General features: G+C 39.4%; 2 protein-coding genes across 3 annotated transcripts; one reads left to right on the top strand and one right to left on the bottom strand.

Annotated features, from left to right (window-relative positions):
* Nucleotides 1-1,123: 1,123 nt before the first annotated feature.
* Nucleotides 1,124-6,107, bottom strand: asb15b (ankyrin repeat and SOCS box containing 15b). Its single transcript, XM_056367853.1, has 14 exons — nt 6,037-6,107; nt 5,633-5,741; nt 5,364-5,416; nt 5,073-5,204; nt 4,756-4,923; nt 4,195-4,301; nt 3,923-4,061; nt 3,632-3,803; nt 3,035-3,195; nt 2,445-2,589; nt 2,182-2,337; nt 1,959-2,061; nt 1,697-1,850; nt 1,124-1,588 (listed from the first exon to the last, which is right to left on the bottom strand). Exons 2-14 carry the CDS (start codon nt 5,737-5,739, stop codon nt 1,419-1,421), a joined length of 1,767 nt encoding a protein of 588 aa, XP_056223828.1. The 5' UTR covers nt 5,740-5,741; nt 6,037-6,107; the 3' UTR covers nt 1,124-1,418.
* Nucleotides 6,108-6,800: 693 nt separating this feature from the next.
* Nucleotides 6,801-14,119, top strand: LOC130163194 (uncharacterized). Of its 2 annotated transcripts, none has more exons than XM_056367131.1 (7): nt 6,801-7,101; nt 9,054-9,140; nt 9,343-9,399; nt 9,509-9,667; nt 9,878-10,031; nt 10,464-10,564; nt 11,578-14,119. In XM_056367131.1, exons 1-7 carry the CDS (start codon nt 7,090-7,092, stop codon nt 11,740-11,742), a joined length of 735 nt encoding a protein of 244 aa, XP_056223106.1. In that variant the 5' UTR covers nt 6,801-7,089; the 3' UTR covers nt 11,743-14,119. The 2 variants fall into 2 exon arrangements, with proteins under 2 accessions (XP_056223106.1, XP_056223105.1); XM_056367130.1 differs by having other exon boundaries at nt 6,804-7,101; nt 9,054-9,161.
* Nucleotides 14,120-14,321: the final 202 nt, after the last annotated feature.

Below are 14,321 nucleotides of genomic sequence, written 5' to 3' on the forward strand. Positions count from 1 at the left end.
ATAAGATAGCGGACAGGTTTATGGATGTGTGGTTTTAACTTTATATTTTGCAGTAGATAAAGGTTATGTAAGTATGATGTATTGTTTTTCTGTGGTTTTTATTGTTTATGTTCCCTGATTCGTTGGCTGATAAGTTTTAAAATTTTGTTTGAGTTTGACAAACCAAGACATATCAATAAGACATGCAAACCTATGCTCTAACCAATTAATATTCACAAGAATCAAGCTTATTGGGTTTTTAGCGAGTACAGCTCAAGGGATGGACATGGTGTGTCAGCTGATTCATGCCCCCCTCAGGATGATTTGTAATGGTGATCAGCACACATAGGACAACAGTACACATCAGCATGTTAGCATGCTGTCAAGGACTCATGTTTAAAAACTTTCACCTTATTGGACCTTTCAAATGGATTACAAAGGTGTAGGGTTAGAATTAAGTCATCAGAATAATGCCCAGTATTACTAAATCTAGTTTCAGCATTTAATAATTTTGGGTAACTAAAAATAGCTGTTGCATCAAAGGATTTCTATTGGAAAGTAGCTTAACTTCACCAATAGGTTGATAATTTATTTCTTTTAAAAAAAAAAAAAAAAAACATCTGGTTGAGAGCAGATTTACTCAGCTGGAAATTGCAAACCTACAGAGCTGTTCTCACTGAATCACTCACACACAAACAGAAACCACATGTACATACTCTGCAAATGGAGACATGTGCTACTTATATACATAGCTCATCATCAGCGTCATCGGCACAGAGAACATGATATTATTAAGGGATTTTAACAGATTGTAACTTGTTTGTCCTCATGGGCTGTTGAGTGACGAGTAACAGTCGTACTCCAACCCAGTACAGGATAGTTGTATTAACACGCATACAGAATGAAAACAGGTCACTGCTTTCGTGAATCCAGCTTTAGTCAGTAATCTCCAGGATACACATCACTGCATTAGGATTCAAAACATCCCAAGGTTGCAAAACTTGAACTTTTTTTTTATTATTACAAAATACATTCAAATATATTCTAATGAATTCATGTTATATTTAAGTAACAATACTGTTTTTTTTTTTTTTTCATACCCAATATTGATAATACACAAAGTGAACAAAAGAACACACAACTGTTGACTGTTTTCATCCAAGCTATAATATACTGCATCTGTTCAGGGGTAAACAAGGATGGATTTCATAGCTGACTGTCCCAAATTTAATGTAGACAAAGGATAGGACATGTTCATACTAAACAGGTAGATCCCTAAAGAAAAGACAGATTCTAACTATTTGAACCTGTGAGGAAATGTTCCCGTTCTAAATACATTTATTTTACAACACATAATAAAAAGTATATTCCAGCTAGCAAATAATTAAGAGTGCTTTTTCATTATGAGTGTTTTAGCCATACAGGTATAATAATGGGTTTCACGTAGAGGAGAGGTCACTGTAGATGTCGTACTCTCTGTAGGTCAGGTAGTGCTTCAGTCTTGGAGGAAAAGTTACAGCCGCCATGGCTTCAGGGTCATTCAGTGTCCTGAGGCTCATGTGACCTCTGATTACCAGTCGACATAAGTGCTGCAGAGACCGTGGCTTGCCTGGGGGGACACAAACAGACAGACGAGTTGTATGTTAAGGCAAGCTTAACCCCGCCTTGACCTCATGTTTTTTTTTTTATTTCTACCCAAAACAAAGGGAAGTTTTACTCAGTATGTCAGAAATCTCATCCCACTCTGGCCTCCTCTCCAGGATGCGGGTAAGGTTGGGACAGAGGCCAACATGGCTGACATAGTCCAGGAGCATCCTCACCACATTGCCCACCAGATGTGCCAACCACGACACTGACACAAACTCACAGAACTGAGAGAGAGAAATAATCAGGGATGTGATTTATTGTATTGGCTCATTTATTAGTTGACTGGCTGAATGACATGATGAGGACATGCGTCTGTATGTATCAGCTCTTACTGTGATGATGTCAGGTTGACAGTAAATTTGGTAGGCTTGGTTATGGAGGTCAGTCCAGGTACTATCCATTTCTTCACCATTACCGTGGCAACACTGGAAACACCTAGCAGAAACAGTGTTGCAGACATGAAATTTGAAGAAAAAAAAAGTCGGACCTGTGTTACTATGTTAATGAAATTATTAAATCTTCGTGCTCTTTTAATTTTACAGTAGATATATGTACTTGTAAGCTTGATATCCACTGTTGAGCAGCAGACGCATCATGACATGGTCCCTGAGGCAGTACTGTAGGGCTGTGGGGAACGCTGTGTTACTGATCACTCTGAAGTAACAGTTCACCTCTGCTCCATAGGACAGCAGCAGCTGCACCAGCTCATACCTGAACTCAAAGGTCAAAGGTTACTGCAGCACAACCTTACCACCACCACGTTTTTTTTTCTTTTATGAATGAAGAAACACACACTTAAATATGTGTACGCCATTCACCTCTCAGCTCGTACAGCGACCAGGATGCATCGTAGCGGGTCCAGGTCAGTTCTCGCTCCAGCTGCCAGCAACATCTCAGTACAGGTCATGTCGCCGTTGGAAACAGCAAAGTACAGGGGAGTCTTCCTGAGGTCCCCGTAGGTCTCTGTCACAAGATTTACAAAAGATCAGTGGACAAGTTGCTTAAAGCTACTGCAAAAAAAGATTATGAATCAAATTTATTGTTGCAAGTACAATATTGAACAGAAATTTTTTTTTTGTGAGAAAGTCATTGATGTTGCACTTTTGTCATGTTGTTCACACTTGAAGGACAATGCCAGTGGTTTGAATGTAGCTTTAGCTTATTTGCTACAGTGGTTTGTTCAGGGACACTCCACGGTCTAAGACAAGTGAAGTCTTTATGTCAAGGTTCAAAATACATATGCTTGAGCAAGCATATGTGTGTGAGTGTTAAGACTGTGATTTATTGCCTCCACTCACAATAAAATGTACTGAACTCAGGCAATAAAATGCCTGAGTTGAGTGTTTGATCCAGGTGTTATGCCAAAGCCCCCTGTACAGATGTGTATGTGCATCCAGCTGAGTCCTACCAGAGATGTGTGCATGCAGCAGAGCATTGACATCATATCCTTTCTGTATAAGCAGGTCCAGACATTCAACCTGCCCCCCGTCAGCTGCTGAGTGCACCGGACTGTGGCCTGAGAGACGGATAGCTCTCTTTGTGGTGATGGGGATGAGAGTCCTCAGGGCTCTGCAGTGAGGGAGGGGGGGCAAACAGGAAGAGAGTGAGGGACAGAAACAGTGAAAAACAAATGCTAGAAGAAGAAAACAGGACATAGAGAAAAATGTTCATTAGATTGTGGTTTGAGCTACTGTGTTATTCAGTGATGGAACTGACAAACAGCGATAAACAGAAGGCTCTTTGTGGAAACAACTACAGTGAAAGCATTGCAGAGCTGTGAGTTGGAGAGAGAGAGGCATGTTTTAGCCGACAGTTTGATCAGATCAGCCACAAAATAGGAGGAAAAGAATGTTAATTTGTCCTGAGCAATTTCTTTTTCTCAGGATTTCTTGACTTTGTTAAGCTTTTGACATGAGAATACTGCCATATCTAGTGTGTCAGTATGACGGCTGTTCTTTTGGTCAGTGCACAGTCACACGGCTTCAGAAAATAAAGGTTAACTCGCAGTATGTGTCCTTCATATGCAGCTCTGTGGATGGGCAGCTCGGAGGCATAGCTGGCCACATTTGGGTTGGCTTCATGCTGCAGGAGCAGCTTGATACAGTCCAAGTTTCCAGATCCGGATGCATCATACAGGACTGTGTCTCCATTGCTGGCCTGGGCGTTCACATCACCACCTAGTGGAGGAAAGGGACAATACAACACAATCTGATGAGCGGGAGAAATTGTAATGTGGTGTTATAGCATTGTACGCTGTACACCCAGCGCGTTCTTTGTGGCTTTTTGAGCGTTTTACCATGCTGTATGAGAATGTCCAAAGCTTCAGTGTTGCCATATTCAGCTGCAATCCCCAGAGGTGTCACCCCGTGTCTGTCTTGAGAAGTCACTTTGGCTCCATGTCGAAGCAGCAGCATGAGAATAGCTGGACAACCCACCTGGTGTAAGCAGGGAAATAAACCAGGGAAGAATGATGGAAGAGAAGAAGACAGGAGGAGTTGTTAAATTTAGCCTGGACGTTGTGCTCTGATTCACTGATGCTTTAGCCACTAACAATGCCATACTGTTCACCTTTGCAGCTTCATGGGTGGCCGTCCACTTAGTGAGACACACTTGCTCCACAAAGGCCCCACCCATGATGAGGGATAAAACCATATCATATGAGCTCTGTCTCACAGCTACAAAATGTAGAAAAAACAAAACGACATGTTAAAAAAAAACATAAAAATGAAGGATTTATGAAGAAAAACTTTGTTAGGCTAATAATTTCAGCAGTTGTCGATGTTTCTACAGCCATGCTAGCATCTCTGTGAGGCTGTACTTTGGTACAGAGGTGGTTTGAGCTAAATGCTAATGTCAACATGCTAACATGCTCACAATGCTGATGTTAAGCAGGTATAGCTAACGTTCACCATCTTAGTTTAGGGTGTTAGCTTGCTAACATTTGATAAAGTAAATATAGAACATTTTAATAATTTGTAAAGGGTTTACTAATGACTTACTCTATACATTTTTATTAGTCACAATACAAGTTTGTAGAGTGGTAATAATTCTGTTTAGGAATAGGTTGTTAATTAGGGTCAGTGAGTAAGTAACTGACTGTGATTTTGACTGTGTTTGTGTGTGTGCTACCAATGAGCAGAGGAGACTCGTTCCTGCTGTTGGTGTTGTGTGGTGAAGCTGTGTGCTGCAGCAGCATGCTGACATTTTCCACCAAGCCGGCCTCCACTGCCAGAGTCAGAGCCGTGTCGCCATCCTCCGTGTGCTCCTCCAGGGTCAGGTCTGTGGATGTCGACATCGCTACAAAACACACCATTAAGAGTCTGTTAAGGTTGGACTCATACACACTCTACCTCTTACATCTATCTGAGTGGTCTATCTCACATTGCAGATGCTAGTTGCTCTTTCCTTTTACACTTTACATCCAGCCTGTTGCACTGAGCTCTCACCCTGCAGTACCACATGCAGGATCTCCCGCTGTGGCTGTACAGCTGCTGCGTGCAGAGGCAGCCGGCCCCTGTTGTCGCTCTCTCTGAATGCAGACACACAAGCTGACAGCTCCCGGAGCGCATACATGTCACCTGTGGAGACCAAACCAAGACCCATACAGGAACACACACTGGAACATATTTGTAATATTCGTGGACAACAGCGATTCATGCACCGACACCCACGACAACACACAACATCAAACGTTTATGTTTATTTGCAGGTGACTCTGAGTTAAACAGGAACCTTACCTTTGTGAATGGCTGACATTATCTTCATAAAGGCTTCACTGTTTGGTTCTTTCCTAATGAGCGAGAGCAGATTAGTGGGTCAAATTAAAGATTTTACACTGGAAACGTTTATACAGCTTCATAACAGTGTTTGGGTTGATTTCACCTGAATTGTTTCCTGTGAGATTTCCTGTGAATTTTGAATCTACACATCTTTTGAAAACTGTTCACAACCACATCAACAAACTGTTAGGTAGACAATGACATATAGACTATATGGACCTTCATACCTGTTTCTCTGTAATGAAGATGTCGGCTTGTGGGCATCTTGAATGCTCTCTCGAATGGCAAACTCAATCAGTTCCTCATTTATGCCTTCCTGGTCAAAGTCATCCATTTCTACATGAAGGGTAAAATGGTAAGCATGGGTCTGCATGCTTTTCCATTTAAACACTAGTGTAGCTGATTTGTTGTCATAAAACAGAGTTGTGTTACACGTGCAGGTAACATCTGTCTGTAGTTTGTGCTTTGTCCAGTGCTGCAGGCATGCAACATATTTATCAGTGAAGAGCTGCAGGCACCCTTCATGCTTGAAATCACATGTGAGTAGATTAGTATAAATCTGTCACATCTGATAGGATACTGCAAATTTCATTTCATTTCATTTCATGTTAGTCATATTCTTTTATCTCACCTGTTGATCTGAGTGTGTGTGTCCTTGAGCGCTCGTAGCTCGCAGCCCGTTGTGTTTTTGTTTTGCGGGGTCCTGATCTGTCTGGGTTATATTTAGATGTGACCTGCTTTAGACGACCTGACTCAGCTCAGTGTCTGTCACGTTTTCACTTCCAACTCCCCTGAACAAAGTATTCCTTCCCTGATTGCTACAGCTGTGACTTTGTTCAAATGGGGTCATTTCACCACATGTAAACAACACACAGGTTAGATGTTTGTGCGTACCAGTCACACTTCATTTGCAGAGCATGTCTCTACTAACATCTGCTCCTCTGTATTTCCTAAATGTTTCCCTTGTGACTGGTATTGATTTGATAATGGAAATCAATTACGGATAATAGCTTTTTCATGGATTCACTTCATCAGTGTAAGTCATGAGAAGATTATGCAACTAAACTTCTGCACATCTACACACACACTCAAGCAATCCAAAATTAGCAGTATTTTATCTTTGAGCCAAAACATGGACCAAATAATAAAAAATAATAAATCCAAATAGATTACAATATCTAAAAATAATAGAATAATGGAACAAAGAGGGTGGTTGAATATCTGAGCTACCCTCAGTTTTGGGGCCAAAACCCTCCACATAACATAGACCTCTTAGCGTTTCATTTTCACTCTCCAAACAACAGCTTGGGGAATAACCTTGACATATTCTAAGCGAAATATTCCCTCAAGAGAACAAGCGCCCACTTTCTCCTGACGAACAAATTGATACGTGGGAGTTTATGGAAAAACTCTCAGACAGCGTCAATGTGTGACACAGTGACTCAGCCTGTAGGCGGCCTCTCCACCACGTCAAAAGACTTCACCAATCTGTCTGGAGTGAAAGCAGACTGCCAGCCCATCCTCGAGTTTCACTACACGCTTAGCCGTGACACACACACACACACACACACACACATACACACACACACACACACACACACACACACAGATGAGCTCTTGTCTTTGAACTGAAAACACTGAATTTCATGCGCTGGATTTGAGCAACCACAGATTCTTGCTCCATATGAGGAAAAAAGTAAGTAATACAATTTTATTTGTATGTTTGTTTACACATATAGTTGGTCTGATTGTGTGTTGTAAAAGTGTGTACTGAGGCAGCTATTCCCTATGCTAAATCCCCACTTGTGTTGTCCTCTGCTAAAAGCAGAATATTTGTATTTATATTAATAATTTTCAAATTTTTTGGTATGTTATTTGTGCTTTATCAGCTGTACTATACACTTAATAAATATATACTATATACTGTTTATGCTACTATAATATAAACTACCAACTGTCATTTTCCAAATAATGAAAAAATACACTAATTCTTACCTAACAGAATAATACTACAATTAATGAATCCTGTAGTATTTCAAATTGAGTTCAGTATCAAAATAAAAGTAATCATTATGAAGAATTCTTTATATTTTAATGCATTGAGAGGTATACAGTAACTGCTTCATACACTGCTGGTGCCGTACCATTTTAAAAAATTAGGGGTAAAGTGAAAGGACACATGGACACAATTTGCTTTCACTCAATATATTGAATGGAGAAGATTAGCACGTGCTCCCCCCTAGAAATCCAACCGCATGTTTCCTTCATTCTGCTGCTGGAAAATATTCTACGAGAGTGAAAATTCCTCTGAGGCAAACACATTCCTGCCTGTCACACTGGCAACTTTGAAGTCTCAGCATTCATCAGATACATTCATCAGGTCATTGTACATTTTTGATTCAAAATCTTGACTTTTTAAAAGTCATTACAGCTGGTGGTTGTAACTAAGTGTTCTTAGTTGCTTATCACTGCTGTGCATTTGGTCCTGTGGTGTAATGATGTGGTAGTTATTACGATAAAAGAGGTAAAATGCATCCATTGTCTTAATAGTTCATATTTTTTCATCTTTGATTGTCGACTGAGCATTTCCTAGTTTAGTCGTTTATGGGGGTTTTGTAAATGTGGAAAAAAAATCAATTAACAATTTGTGATTGGCCAGGGTGATGTCTTCAGTTTGCTTGTTTTGTCCATTTAATAATAGTTTTTTTAAACATATTCAATTACCTGTCATATATTGACAAAAAACAAAATGTGAAAGAAACAGGAACCAGAGAATATTTAACATTTTTGCTTAGAAAATGACCAGAAGCGATCTGTTTGATGTTATCGATTAATTGACCAATAATTGCAGCTCTGTTTTGGTGATATTACTGAGTGGCTAATGGAGGAAATTTGATATTCAGCATTTGGGAAATGTAAGATCAAACCAATGTGAAGACTAATGGAAAACTAATATGAAGAAATTCAAGCACTCAAGCAGTCCTTGGTAACTGAGTAAAAGCACTATACTATAAACTGAATGCTCTATTAAGAAGAAGAAAAATATAACATGCATTACTGTATGAACTGTGCACTTGTAAATGCTTCTAATGTTTTGTAGTCACTTGTTTCTTAATGAATATATGGCAAATATAATGTTTTAATTGGAACTGATGCACACATTGACTGACAGATTAATTTTGCAATTTTTCCCCAGCAGGACCCTCGTCTATTCCTTTTGCAACACATTAAAGACACAAAGATGATCAAAGGATTAACTCAGTAACTTCAATAGAAAATATTTATTTGAGATATGAACACATTATCTGCCACACCATTTTATGGAAAGATGTTTTTTAGCAGCCTGTATGCTTAGGAAACGCATCTGGACCCTCACTCCTGCCAGGGTGGGGAAAGTGATTGTGCTGTATACAAAAAATACAATCATGGAACCCTTTAGCAAGGCACTGTGGGTGTCAGTGTGGTTTCACTGGTCAACTTACAGGTGTGAACATAGAACTAGATTAACGTGAATTGGTGTTACGCTGAATTAATGCTCAGTACACAACGTCTTCCTGTGATAACACGGTTATGAATACGGTCGACTTTGCCTGATGTGTAAACACACTGTGTGATGTTTATGTGCCTTTACATTTTTCTGTCCTTCAGATTTTGAAAGCACCTTGTCTCCTCTTGAGTCTGTTCACAAGTTTGAATCTCTGCTCTGGAAAATTTGGGACACCGATAACTGATGATGTGAGCAAGCTGTCATTATTGGTGAGATTACTGAGTTGCTACAGACACGAATGCAGGCACAGGCACAGTATATTTTGCTGTCATATGATCCCTGAGTTTGTGTATATGTGCTGTATGTTAAGAAAATGTCACTATGAGACTCTTCTATTGCTGATATTACATTGTAAAAATATTTCTCTCTCTTTCATTCTCTCCATTGTAGAAGCAGAATATCCCTTCTGATTATGAAATTCCTGTTAGTTACATTCCCAAAGAAGTGGTAGGTATAAATCTGTGAAGACAGACATAATGTGAAACAGTCAAATAGAGATAGAGACACTATAATATTGAACAAAAGATGCTGATCGTTTTTATACCTGCATCTCCAGGCTGGCACTTGCTGGGTGGTATTAAATATCTATCCATTAGAGCAAAGTCTTCGGAAGCTGGCTAATATGTTTGGTGCCATCTCCTCCAACAAAGAAAACATAATTGTCTTCATTGCAATGCTGAAGAGTTTACGCTTCACCTATGAACATGAGGAACTGGTAGGTAATCTGTAAGTAATCTTCTGCCTGCGTGCAAACAGTATTTGAATGCAAGCCAGCAAGTAGCAGGACAAATCTGAAACACGGATTGTGCAAATGCAGCTCAGTTCTAGGCATGAGTATGCAATATTTTGGACATTCAGTGACTGTTTTGCACATTTAATCACATAATTGAGTTATTTCAGGATTGCTTGTTGTCTGATCCCCCAGGAAACAGCGATGCAAGTCTTCCAGTGTCACTACCAGGAAAGAAGCTTAATGTCTGGTCTTTACTTTGACTACATCAAAGACGTCTTACATGCTGCCGCTCAAGAAACATCCGGCTTCTCATGCAAGCCGCCACCATGCCTTAATCCAACACCAGGTACGTCATTCATTTACATTTACATTTTTTGATTTTGAATGGATGCCTCACAAGCTAGAGCGGCTTAGTAGCATATTAGTGGGAAGATATTGATTTGGGGTCAAGGCCTCACAGCTGTGGACAGGAAACATATGTGACCTTGAACACACAGAAAATGACATGTTGTTAAAGGGACTATATGATCAAAAGCTGCATTAAAAGTAAGTTTCATGCAGCTAGTACTTGGGAAAGCCTTTTATGCCACTTGATATCTCAAAAAGGGAAGCAAACTGAAATTACTCTGCATATGCCTGTGACTAAGCCTGAGTCCCACCAGAATCCTCTTAACTGGCTCAATAATTAAACATCAAGGGGATTGGACTATCCACTATCAGATTTCTGTGTAACTGTAACTGTATTCAATAAAATTTCCCAAAATTTTCATCCCTCCAGGGAATCAGGAGGACGGACGTAGACACAGCTGGTCAAAGAGAACGCCCTTGCTTCTGGTTCTCATCCCCTTCACAGCTTGTGTTGTTCTTATAGTGTGGCTGGTAAGTGCATGAATTTTCACCTTAACTCTTTAAGATCTTTAACAAACCAAAGGTAATGGTAATTTTTTTTGCAACATGAAAAAAAAAAAAAACAGTCACTGAACCTTTAGCAAATGCGATCACTCGGTTAAATTTTAGTTTGTCCAATATCTTTGCTTTATGACCGAATACCTGCAAAACTAATGACGCTCACATCAGTCTCAGCTGTACTTGGTGTTTATTGCTAGTTAGAAAATGCTAAGAAAAGATAGCATTGTCATTGCGAGAGTGTTAGCATTTATCTCAAAGCACTACTGCCTCACAGTGTTGCTAGCATGGCTGTAGTGTTTTTAAAATACAGTTCAAGCATAAAAAATAAAATAAATAAAAGCTGTGTTTTACTGCGAGTTTTGTAACACAATTATCGCACTATTCAGGCCGATAATTGCACATATGCATAAAAGGTCAATAATGTCAAACTCAGAAAGCATGAATGGTTTCTATACCACAATGAGCACTTTTTATTGCTAGCAATTTTCAGCACGTTCTTCATGCTTCCGCCTCTTCAGGGATGAAATATTCTGCTGGGAGCCATTTCATAATTAATTATTTAGAGAGGATGCTATCCTGGGTATATATCATAAACTGTACATACCTCATATTATAGTGGTTTGCCTCCTTTTTAATATTATACAATCCGATAAGCCTCCATGAAAGAAAAAATATCCTTGGCGCTAAATTTTCCATCAACTACATTGACCCTTGTGCCTTTTGGTTTCTGTGGGTCAGTCTTATAAAGCCTGCATGATAATGTGCCCTCATTTTAGTGAGCACTTCCAGGAAGGCAATTCTTGTAAAGTTAAGAACTGCTCATCAAATATTCAGTGGTACTTTGAAGCCCCGTTATTACCTAATGTATTGATGTTTGCATTGGAGATTTATTATCTGTCATTTGAACATCATAGAAAACAGGATAGAAGAATACTGTTCACGCTGTCAGAGTGATTTTCTATCTTTCCTTTTTTCATTTTTAGGTCAAGTCTGGCAGGCGTTTACCAGTGTGCTACACTGAAAATAACCAAATGGCACCTTCTGACATGATCCCAAGTGTGTCTGTCTCCATCCCACTTCAAACACTCACCCACGCTGCTGACACTCAGCCAGTGGGGGAGGCGATCCCTGAACATGAAAGTGGATGAAGCGCAATTAATAAAGAGGAGAAGGATATTTCAGACAGCAGTTTAACAACTCGCTCTCCAGGTTGTTCGGTTATTGGCAGGAGCCTGCTGGATAAGCGAGTGTGGTCTGACACTCTGCTTTCACTCATCCGAGTGCATGGGCTTGAGCTATGAGAGAAAACTCACCTGCTGTGAAGATGGGTGTATCAAAAAATTCCCCAGGCATTTCTAACACTTAACCATCCAAAGAGATTTCTTTTCATACCAGAGGAAGATCTCTCAACACAATGGCTGGTTATCTGCCAAAATGGCTGGTGAAGTACTTTAATTGTCTCGCCTTGGCCAGCGTTTAACAGCATGTGGCTGGCCTGTTCTGAGCACACCACGTTGATTTATTTTGTTTTATCCCTGTTACTCTGTACTGGTTCCATCGCTGGAGCCACAGATCAAAATGATATCACACTGTTTGGAGGACGTCAGTTCATTCTGAGATGGGACTCCTGTCATCAGCTTGTTGGCTCTGTCCTGGTGGTCATAGAGACTGTTATTTCACTGCTGTCGAATTAACAGTTAAGACACTGAGTCCCATCCTGCTCCTGTATTCTGACTTCTGCTTAAATGCGTATGCCAAGAGGTACATTCCTACCAATACCATCTTTAAAAAAACAACTGAAACGCAACAGCAGCTTGTCTTGTACTTGTTGACATTATTATGATCTGTGATCTGTCACAAATTGCAAAGCTGCTAGTCACAAACAACACGCTGAGCAGTTCAACAAGCGCCCTACTTTGTGTATCAAAGATCTGACCAGATGGCAGATAGCCATTGCCAGAGGCACTTTCAATCCCGTCATTGTATCTCAAAGCTGTTGCCCAATGATCTATAGCTGCTGCTCAGCCACAGTGAGTGTGTTAGAGTTTTTAATGCCTTATTCACTGAGTCAATCATGTTCAGTCATGAGAACATGACTCCCCGAGTGTGAGTGCTATAGTACTGTATGTGTCAGGGAGAGGGAGCGAGAGACAGGACAGGCAGGATGACAGAAAGTGAGGGAGATAGGGATAGATAGATGGATGGACGGATGAGCTCAGCGAGAAGCATAAGGAGGGCTTGTTCTCGTCACAAAAGAACTGGCCGTAGGCTGGAGGAAATGCCAGTTTCAAACACGACTGATGTCGGCAGATCCCTATGAATCAACAGGCAAAGAATCTTTCCAGACCACAGGCTATGTAGTCTCATCTACAGAGGATGGTTAGTATTCCAATAACAATTTTCTGTATTCAAATGATTTACTTCCAAAACAAATCAATGAAATGTGGAAAGATGTACCTTTATTAAAATGTTTTCCTGTTGGCGACAAACTCTACAAATTATACTGTTGTTTATTTTCATTTTAATGACCAATTTATATGATTTTCTTTCTTTTTTTGTGAAAGTGTGTATTTGTACTGTATGTGAAATATTTAAGTTATTTTGTTACAAGATAAACCACTTACCAAATTGAATTAACATTTTCCACAAGATTGTATTTTTTAAATGATTTTCATTCCAGTCAAGAATGTGAAGAAAGTAGACAAAATACTGTGAACACTCAGGGAAAATACAATATCACTGTGAAGTAACTCTGAAGTACATAAATCATCAGGGCAAATACTTCTACAACGGTGGGTTATATTTACTTGGATGCCAATAGATACATTCATCCAACCCCCTCAACCCCCCACCCCTCTCTCTTTCCCTCCCTGATTTCTGTGGCTTTCTTTTAAATATTTCTGTTTCTTTCTCCTGCAACATGGGCAAAGAGTTTGCCATCTTTATCTGTTTACCTCCTGATATTATTTTGAAAACTCACATAAAAGTGACAAAGTGTTATCAGGTGTTTTATAACTCGCTAATTGGTATTCATATGACCCACACTTGGAACAGTTGATAACAGTGATTTGGTCACTTTCCTCTTTTATGAAATGTTAACATTATTTTGTCTACTCTCTATGAGCAAAATGATACTGACAGTGTTATATGTATATTTTGTAAGTATGTGTCAATAATATAAAATATAGAAAGGGTCATGTTATTATTGTTGGAAAAACAGTGGAACACAGCAAACAGTTCAACTTCTGAAAGACATGTGGACTTAATAAAATGCCTCTTTGAAGTGAAATATTTGGACTTTGTAATTTATAAGGATGTCAGAACTGAACAGAGATCATGAGTTCAACAAGAGCATTGTCAGGTCATCTGCTCAGGCCTACCTGACCTTTGATGTAATTTCAAAGAGACACAAATTCACTGATAGAATTTTTTCATTACAATGGTTATTGATTGCACAAATAGTAGTGGCATTAATAAAAATGTTTTGGTGATTAAATTTTTAATAATAAAACTGTGTTTGTGGTTGTCATGCGTCACCAGAAGCAATGCTTTTTACCTGGATTTGTCATACTTAACTCCTTTGTTCTGATTGGACATTTGACTATGTTGAAAGGCGTTACAGTCTTGTGTTATTAAAACAAAATTTAAACATGTAGAAATTAAAAATATATATACACAGCACAGCACCTAAAATGGCGAAAAAATATAATTTTTAAAAATCGAACTA

The sequence above is a fragment of the Seriola aureovittata genome, chromosome 22 (genome assembly GCF_021018895.1).
Source record: "Seriola aureovittata isolate HTS-2021-v1 ecotype China chromosome 22, ASM2101889v1, whole genome shotgun sequence".
In the NCBI taxonomy this organism is placed as follows: domain Eukaryota; kingdom Metazoa; phylum Chordata; class Actinopteri; order Carangiformes; family Carangidae; genus Seriola; species Seriola aureovittata.

What these genes read in the sequence shown, in the direction of transcription:
- LOC130163194 (XM_056367130.1), top strand. An exon ending in CCTATGAACATGAGGAACTG is followed by an intron (nt 9,668 to 9,877) that starts GTAGGTAATCTG and finishes CTGATCCCCCAG; the next exon opens with GAAACAGCGATGCAAGTCTT. An exon ending in ATGCCTTAATCCAACACCAG is followed by an intron (nt 10,032 to 10,463) that starts GTACGTCATTCA and finishes TCATCCCTCCAG; the next exon opens with GGAATCAGGAGGACGGACGT.
- asb15b (XM_056367853.1), bottom strand. Translation starts at nt 5,739, where the DNA reads ATGGATGACTTTGACCAGGAAGGCATAAATGAGGAACTGATTGAGTTT. An exon ending in GCATATGAAGGACACATACT is followed by an intron (nt 3,196 to 3,631) that starts GCGAGTTAACCT and finishes CCCTCACTGCAG; the next exon opens with AGCCCTGAGGACTCTCATCC. An exon ending in GTCAACCTGACATCATCACA is followed by an intron (nt 1,851 to 1,958) that starts GTAAGAGCTGAT and finishes TCTCTCTCTCAG; the next exon opens with TTCTGTGAGTTTGTGTCAGT.